General features: G+C 45.4%; 1 protein-coding gene across 1 annotated transcript in view; it reads right to left on the reverse strand.

Annotated features, from left to right (window-relative positions):
* Cse1l (chromosome segregation 1 like) overlaps positions 1-8,606 on the reverse strand; it is a 37,418-nt gene extending 28,812 nt beyond the window's left edge. The window contains exons 1-2 of the mRNA XM_028769579.1: positions 8,429-8,606; positions 1,545-1,639 (exon numbers count right to left, since the gene is read on the reverse strand). Of these exons, the coding sequence (XP_028625412.1) occupies positions 1,545-1,639; positions 8,429-8,565 (232 nt within the window). The 5' untranslated portion in view covers positions 8,566-8,606. The remainder of the gene's footprint in view (positions 1-1,544; positions 1,640-8,428) is intronic.
* Positions 8,607-9,450: the final 844 nt, after the last annotated feature.

Raw genomic sequence — 9,450 nt, forward strand, 5'->3', positions numbered from 1 at the left:
AGCACGAGTGTGAGCGAGCCTTGCTGTTCTTCCAGATGACCCAAGTTCTAGTCCTAGTACCCATGCAGCAGCTTACTACCTTTTATAACTCTAGCTCCTTGGATACCAGGTACACATGTAGTGCATATATACACACGTGGCGCACATACATACACAAAGGCAAAACACTTACACACAGAAAACAAATCTTTTTTTAAAAAGAGGAATACAGAGCTGGAGAGATGGCTCAGTGGTTAAGAGCAGTGACTGCTCTTCCAGAGGTCCTGAGTTCAATTCCCAGCAGCCACACGGTGGCTCACGACCATCTGTAATGGGATCTGATGCCCTCTTCTGGTGTGTCTGAAGACAGCTACAGTGTAGTCATATATATTAAATAAATTAAAAAAAAAAAGAGGAATATACCCAATATTAACCTCTGGCTGTGCGTGTGCTTATTTGCGCACACACACACACACACACACACACACACACACACGCACGCACGATAGGGGATGATAAAGAGGACAGTAGTCAATATGAGGAGGAGTCAAAGTGCATTACACACCAGCTTCAAATAGCACTGTCTAATAATTAGAGAAATAAAAACCACAGACTTTTCTATAGGATGAGGCTACGGTTATAACTCAGAAGTAGTCCTGGCACTGGATTTCTTTCGGAGTGAACAAAGAAGTAACAAGTAGGGGTGGGGACGAGATGCACAGACACAAATGACCCACATGCACATTTCTATTTATTTTATACAGTATTTCCCTCCACTTATGACTCAGATCTTCTTTAGACAAATCATCTCCATGAGCATACCATTAACTTGTTCTGAAGGTAAGAAGCATTCTGGTTCACATGGATTCTGGTATCAAGAACCACCACAGATTGCTCAAAACCTTTATGACTCCCACATTTCCCAAGTTTTTAAAAGTTGGTTACCATCATTTAAAAATGAGGATACTTCATATTGATATCTTTATTTTTCAAGAAATGTTGCAAATCTGACCACACAAAACTGGCCAGTCAGCCTAAAGGTAAGGTCTTCCCAGCCATGACTTGTTTTTCACTAGCTGCCATGCGCCTGTGGAGCCCCTCATTTACTTTTGTATCTGAGGTTAAAACTCTAAGTTCATACAAGTAATCCCAGGACTTAGACAATGTTAATTAAATCAAACTACCAAGGGAAGAAGAGAACCATCTTCCTTGACTTCAATCATGGAATCACCTTTGGGAATCACCCCTATCCTGATGACTTAACTTGTGCTCGTAAAGTTGGCAGATTTACTGAGATTTTCAGAAAGTTCCTGAGACAAAGCTTTCTAAAAACACCAGTATTTTTTACCCTAAAAGATGTTGAATAAAAGCTACTTTACTCAATAGCAAATATTATTCCAGGCATTACAGCTACTGTAAGCAGCCAACCATGTCACATAAACCAGGCCTGAGAAAATAACCAAACATATTTTTTTCTTTTGAATTGACAACGAGGCAGACCGTGCAAAAAGGTTTCTGCTATGAATCTCAAGAATCAACCAGTGAAGGAACAAAGACATCTTTACCTGGCCTTCTAATGGCAGGATCCGGATCCAGGGTTTTCTTTAAATACTCTGTCAGTGTCTGCAAATTTGCATCGCTGAGCTCCATGACTCTGAATCTAAAATTAAAAAACGGAGTCTAAATAAGCAATCGTGCCAGGCCGTGGTGGCGCACGCCTTTAATCCCAGCAGAGGCAGGTGGATTTCTGAGTTCAAGGCCAGCCTGGTCTACAGAGTGAGTTCCAGGACAGCCAGGACTACACAGAGAAACCCTGTCTCGAAAAACCAAAATAAATAGATAAATAAATAAATAAAATTTAAAAAATGTTATTTTTAAAAAGCTTAATATGGGCGGATCTCTAGGTTCCAGGCCAAGATAATCTACAGAGTTCACAAACAGCCAGGAAAACACAGAGAAACCTTGTCTCAAAAAGACAAAAACAAGGGGCTGGAGAGATGGCTCTCTGATCGATCTTCCAGAGCTTCTGTGTTCAATTCCCAGCAACCACACGGTGGCTCACAACTATCTGTAATGGGATCCGATGCCCCCTTCTGGCCTGCAGGTATACATCCAAATAGAGCACTCGTATTCATAAAATAAATCGGAAACAAGCAAAAAAACTCAAACCTCAATTCCATCCAGAACCCACAAAAAGTGGAGAAGCACACACTAAAGTGTCCTCTGTGAGACACATACACCATGGCATACGATACATGCTCTACCCCACCTATCATACACACAAAAATAAATAAATGTAAATCACAAAACACTTCTGCTTAGATTTGATTATGTCTTACACAGCCTTTAGACACAGCCACATATACCAGTCAAGGGACTGGGACAATGTAGCCTTTTCTAGAAACTCAAATGCCAAATTATCCTTAGGCTCCTGTGTGATGCAGAGGGAAAAACCGACCCTGTAAATGTAATGAAGCTAAGTAGGGAAATTTCAAGGACAACATAATTCAAATTACATTAGGAATTTTACATCTATCTAAAAGTAGAAGGGGCTGAAGAGATAGCTCAGCAGTGGCTGCTCTTCTGGAGGACCTGGTTTTAATTTCCAAGCCCCACATGACAACCTACAACTCTATAATTCCAGTGCTAGTGAAGTGTCACCTCTTCTGCTTCCTTGGACCTGTACATACAGTAAACAGATGAATACAAGCAAAATATTCACACACTTAAAACTTAACCTAAGAGAAAAACCAAAGGAAAAGGGTAAAGGAGCGTAACAGATCTATGCATGTGGTGGATACAGGGGATTTTCACTGTCTTTGAATCTCTTTCATCTTCCTAGTGTCCTACAATCATTTTATATATTTCATACAGAACTACAAAGTTTTAAATTATTTTTTTTATTATCTACTTGTTTACTTATTGAGGAAGAGTCTCATTTAGCCTCAGACTCACAATAGAGTCTAAGACAACCCTGAACGCCTCATTCTGCTCCTTCCCAAGAGCTGGAATTACAGGTGTGTGCCACCATGCCTGGTTTATGCAGTGCTGGGTATGGAACTCAGGACTATACATGCCAGGCAAGCTCTCTACCGACTAAGGCACATCCCCAGCCCCCATATTTTCTACAAGGTCTCAATAAATTGTTATGGTTGACCTTGAACTTGCCTCCTGCTTCAGCTTCCAGATTAACTAGGAAGACTCACTTAAATTGCCAAGTACCAAACCTGTAATTCCTTCCTGCAGTCTCAAAACTCCCCAAATCAATAAAACGAAACAATTTTTTCTTCTTACAAACATGTACTTTCTCTCCAGTCTCAAAATCCCCCCAAATCAACTAATGGACAGGACCTTGTCTTCTTATCAGTTATGCGGCAAACATCTGGCAACAAAATCTGACCCTCTAGGCCAGCAAGATGGTTCAAAGGGTAAAAGTGGTTGCCAAGGGGCCCGATGATCTGAGTTGCATGCTAAGCACTCACTTGGTGGAAGGAAAGAACCTAACTCACGTTGTTCTGACTTCCACATGTGCACATGGCAAGTAACTACCATCCCTACCCCACTCACATAAATAAGAAACATGATTTAAAAAAAACTTGGCCTAGACTGTCTGAGGCTTCAAATATCATTTTTAAAAACCTAGTTAAGTGTGCCAATTTGTTTCACAAGGAAATAATGTGCCCAGGGCTGCTGAGACGGTCCTGAGTAAAGTGCTTGCCGTGTACGGAAGGAGAAAACAGCTCAATAACCTCTACATGTGCACTGTGGTGCACTACCCAATAAATAAACGGGGGAAAATCTGTAAGTGTACCCCAGACCTCACTAGGTATGTGGTATACAAAGTATGTTCACACACACCCCAGAAAACTAAATTCTGAAAAACATTTGTCTTCTGGAGTAAATTGCCAAAGGAATCTACAGACAACATCTAAAAGATAGAAAGGTACAATAAAGACTACTGGAGGGCTGGAGAAATGGCTCAGTGGTTAAGAGCACTGACTGCACTTCCAGAGGTCCTGAGTTCAAATCCCAGCAACCACATGGTGGCTCACAACCATCTGTAATGAGATCTGATGCCCTCTTCTGGTGTGTCTGAAGACAGCTACAGTGTATTCATATATAATAAATAAATAAATCTTAAAAAAAAAAAAAAAGACTACTGGAACTACCCAAGATTTCTTAAGACTGATATGAAAAATGAGGAAACACCTCCCAGTGGAAGACACTGTGAGTGAAGTGCCAGAGACAGGGAGAGGCAAACATGGACCAGAAGATCGACACTCGGTCTGTCAGGTCCTCAGAAGCCAGCTGTTTCACAACTTAAATGTATAATTAGGGAGCCACTGAAGATTTTTTGTGAAGACAGGGTCTCACAGTGTAGACCTGGGTGTACTGGAACTTACGATGTAGACCAGGCTGGCCTCCAACTCAGTGATCCACCTGCCTGTGCTTCTTGAGTGCTGGGACTAAAGGTGTGTGTCAGCACGCACAGCACACTGGAGATTTTAAAGTGGATGAAATTTAATTAAAGAAGAGATTTTGGAACTTTGAGCTAGTAATGGTTTGCATAACAGTGATAAAGAAAATAGTTTAGACACTGGGAAAGGGTAGTATGTATGAAGCAACCACACAGTGCTAGGAGATTTATATGCTTTACCGTTTATTTCAAACAATAGTAAGGAAGGAAACTCAAGAGTGGGAGATTTATATGCCTAAGTTGATATAAGATACAAACAGGTCTGATTCAAATCTGCCCGATTCAAAACACCTTTTCTGCTCCCCAGGGCAGCCTCTAAATGTTTCAAAATGACAAGGCTAAACTATGAACACAGCAGAAAGGCCGGTGTTAAAACAGGCAGCCTGGAAGCCAAGGAAAAGCGGCAGCAGTCAAGGAGAGTAAGACAGGACTCTTCTAAAGAATGAAAAAAATCTTAAACAGCCAGAAGCCATGACCTTTAAGAGAACTGTGCTATCTGTATTCTCCTTCCCCTCAGCTATCAAGAGGGTTTCTCACAAGGGAAGTCTGAGTATGAGGGCCTCACTTGGGACACAGATTATGATCCACAAGTTTGATGACACAACCTTGGGATCACTTGCCTCCTACCCACAGTGCTGGTTTACAGGGATTTACAGCCCTACCTGACTTTTACACGAGTGCTGAAGATTCGAACCCAAGCCCTGTAACTACTGAACCATTACTAGTCGGCTCCTCATCTTGGGGTGGAGAGATGGCGCCATAGTTAAGAGCACTTGTGCCGGGCGGTGGTGGCGCACGCCTTTAATCCCAGCACTTGGGAGGCAGAGACAGGCGGATTTCTGAGTTCGAGGCCAGCCTGGTCTACAGAGTGAGTTCCAGGACAGCCAGGATGATGCAGAGAAACCCTGTCTCGAAAAACCAAAAAAAAAAAAAAAAAAAAAAAGAGCACTTGCTACTTGCTCTAATATGCTCTCCACTGCTGTGGTAGGTAGTGTGTGATCAAAAACCAACCTGGGGAGGGAAGGGTTGACTTCATTAGGAAGGGGAGTCAGGGCAGGAACTCAAGGCAGGAGCCTGGAGGCAAGAAGTGAAGCGGAGGCCAGGGAGGATGCTGGTCACTGGCTTGCTCCGCTGCTCACTGGCTTGCTCAGCCTGCTTTTTTATACCACCCAGGACCACCTGCCCCAGGAGTGGCACCACCAATAGTGGGCTAAGCCCTCCCATATTAATCACTAATCAAAAAAATTAGTAAGAATAATCCCAGAGACCTGCCTGCAGACAACCTGATAGACAGTCCCTCTTCCCAGATGACTCAGTCGGAGAACAAACCGCTGTCAGAGCACAACCTCAGCTCAGCTCCCAGAGCCCACACTGCTGCCCACAACCATCTGCAGGTCCGGTCCCAGGGAATGTGATGCCCTCTTCTGGATTCCTCAGGTATCAGGGCACACTCGTGGTGCACATGCAAAGGTACATATAGGTGGACACTCACACACATAGAAAATTAACACCTTCTAAAAGTTTTGAGTAGCTGAAAAAGTCTAGCCTCTGCCTCCCAGCCCTCAGTTGAAAATGAAGGTTTTGGGAACAACTACTGTTTACAAACATTTCACAAATCCCAGTGATAAAATGTCCCAAAACACTTGTCTTTTGTCTACTCCACTAAGAGAAGCACTTCTGTGGCATTCCTTATATCTGGGGAGAGGGAAAGGAATCCAGTAAGTGAAAACTAACAATAATTTTAAGAGCTTAACATCTACCCTCTCATCTTAAAAGTTTTTACAAATTTATGTGTATCTGTGTATCTCTCTGTACGTTTCTGCCTGCATTACACATTAGTACACATTAGTGTGGGTGGAAGCCAGAGGCCATCAGATCCCCTGGAGCTAGAGGTATAGGCAATTCTGGCCCACCTGTGAGTATTGGAAACCACCCTTGGGTCCTCTGCAAGACAACACATGCTCTTGAGTACTGAGCCATCTCTCCTGTCCCCAGATTTTACTATATGCATTTATCATATGCATGTGTGCCACAGTATATGTGTGAACGTTAGAAGAAACGTGCAGGAGTCAGTTCCCTCCTTCCACCATGGAACAAACCCAGGCTGTCAGACCAGGCAAGGGTTACTTAGCATCCATCCATCTTGCCTACCCTAACCTTGGCAGTCACTAAGCACTTCAAGAAAACAGTAGGCTGGGCAGTAACCTGAGTACCTACTGCCTTTCTCTGCTTCCTAATCACAGTAATCTACCACTTTGTATCAAATCCCAACTCCTTACACAGCCCACAAAGCCCTGCACCTTCTCTCTTCTTCACACAACTTGACTTGGATTTTCCTAAAACCCCCAAATTCCAAGTTAGTTCCTGTCCTTGAGGTTTTACTTTCCCCACCCCCTACCCCCCGCCACTTTCCCCAGGATAGTCTCTACTCAAACGCCACCTCTTCAGAGAATCGGTTTTCACCTGTCACCTCTGTCACTATCTGAAATAATCCAACTCATTCATGGTCTCCTCCAATTAGAATGTTAGCTCCCCAAAGAGAGAATCCTTGTCCGTTTCTGATTCTTCACTATATCCCCAGGGTTAATAGAATGAAGTTATTCAACAAATAAGGCAACAAATCAATTCCACAGTTAAAAGTACTGCTCCTCAACCACCCACTCATTCCTGTGTAGAGAGCGGCTTCCCAAACCTCAACTAGAAATCCAAACAGCCAGAAGGGAGAAAATTCCTTTGTACAAACAGAAAGGTGAAGAAGAGTTGAGTGTGAGAGTCTACACTTGTAGAAAGATGAATCTAAGTCTAGCCTGGGCTATGTAAGACCCTTTTTCCTAGATAGATAGATAGGTAGATAGATGGATGGATGGGTGGGATAGGGCCTTCCATGTCTCCGTAAAATAACAGGAGCATTCACCATGTAGCACACACACACGAAACCCAGCAATACAAAATTATCCTTAAAGAACTTCCATCAGAGCAGACAGGAAAAGTGAGAAACGAGAACTCCTCCCTAAGAGGGGAACTCGAAAGGCAGGCAGGCAGCCTCGCCAAGATCCGAGGCCAGCTGCTTCTAACATCACGGAAGGTGGAAACTGCAGGACGGGACTGTGAATACTTAAAAAGAGCCGGTCATCGAGGCTATAGCGCCTCTGGAGAGACGAAGGGCAGACGGTCAGCAGTTCCGGCGAGACCTCTGGGAAAGACGGCCAACAATCAGCGGAACCTTCAGGGCACTTAACCGAATATGCAAGTGAAGAATCAAGTTTGAGGAGAGGGTAAAAAATGCCACTTCAGTGGAAGAGATTGTTCAACATGTGAGAGAACACGAGTTCCGCTCCCAGGATCACCTAATTATTAAAAAACTAGAAATTTCGTAGAGCGGCAACGACTAGCTCTGAATTACACTCCTAGGGAAAGACTAAGTGTGCATGGAGACAGATTATCCAACTCGAAAGCCAGTGAGCCCCAGGCAGGTGAAACACTATTTCACAGCAGGTTCGTTAGGTCCTAGGGGCACGAACGTCACGGCCAGATGAGACCCCGAGGGCCAAGTTCACTATGGTGGAGGCCGAAGCCCCGCGAAGTCAGAGTGGGCGACCTCTGGCCTCTTTCCGAACCAGAGACCAGACCGGCTCGCCCAAGTCAGGCCTTAGCGCGGAACACTCTCACGTTGCGGGCCCCGGCGCGCCGAGAACGGACGCGCGGGTTTGACCAATCAACGGACGCCTACGGAGCGAAGGGCGGTGGTGCAACCAATCAGAGCGACTCTGGAAGGGAAGGGGCGGGAGCTCGAGAAGCTCGCGTGAGGCCTCAAGCTGCCCTAGCTTCCCGGAGCGGTCAGGCCCGGCCCTGAGGCGGCATGCGGGGAAGCCCAGGCGCGCGTCCTTAGGCGGAGGCCCAGACCCACCTCCCAGCGATCGTCCCCTTCCTCAGCCGCGTCCCCGCAGCCACCTTGCTCGCTCCATGCCTCACCTCGTGGGGACGCCGAGACCAAGGAGGGAATCCCAAGCAAGAGCTGCAGCCGACACTACCCACTCCAGCCGCTGCTCCGCCTCACATTCAAACCCTGGCAAAATGGCGCGGCGGCGAAGGTGGCGGCTACAGCGCATGCGCGAGGGAGGCCGAGCCGTGGGGAGGAGCTAGGAATGCTTTTGGCTCCACCCCGGATGCGAGGGCCAATCGGAACCGCTGCTCGGTTCTGCGGTGACGTCACAAGAGACCTACCTTTTGACGCAGGCTTCTGTTTTGGGTTTCTTTCCTCAGACGGAGGCAGGTTCTGCTAGTGGCTTATAACTGTTGGATGGAACGTGCTCGTTCACGTCAGAGAGAAGGGAGAGAGCAGAGCGTCTGTTCTAGGGCAAGCAGAATAAACGAATGAGTAAGGATTTCAAGCTAGGGGATAGGTCGCTTGGTTAAGTAAGTAATAGCTGCGCAAGCAAGAAGATGCGAGTTCGAATTCCCAACACCCAACCTAAAAGCCAGCCTGACTATAATTCCGTACCTGGGGAGGCAGACACAGGAATGTCTCTGGGGCTTACTGGCCAGCCAGTCTAGCTAATTGGTGAGCCCCTGTTTCCATAAGAGACCCGGCCTTGAAAACTTAAGATCGGGAGCAATTGAGAAAGACACCCACATTCACTCACACACACATGATTTTAGAAGGCTAAAGTGATTTCAGAAGCTGAACGCGATGGCACATGCTTGTTATCACTTGGCACTTGGGAGGCAGAGGCAAGAGAATCGCCATTTATTTGAGCCCAACACCGTCTACACAGAGGCCAGGCATAGCTACACAGTGAGATCCTTTCTCAAAAAAAATTTTTTTTCAGACGATGTAATTGGTGGCAACTTAAAGGTAACTGGGGTGTTCAGTTGGCCCTTGAAAAAGAGAACACTTACCTTTTCAAAAGCCAGGAGACAGTTGTGTGAATGTAAACCTGGCAAGCACTGGGAAGATTAGCTTGATCCAGGCTGAGGCCTAGTGAAATGTAAGA

The sequence above is a fragment of the Grammomys surdaster genome, unplaced genomic scaffold (assembly GCF_004785775.1).
Source record: "Grammomys surdaster isolate TR1022 unplaced genomic scaffold, NIH_TR_1.0 193, whole genome shotgun sequence".
NCBI lineage: Eukaryota > Metazoa > Chordata > Mammalia > Rodentia > Muridae > Grammomys > Grammomys surdaster.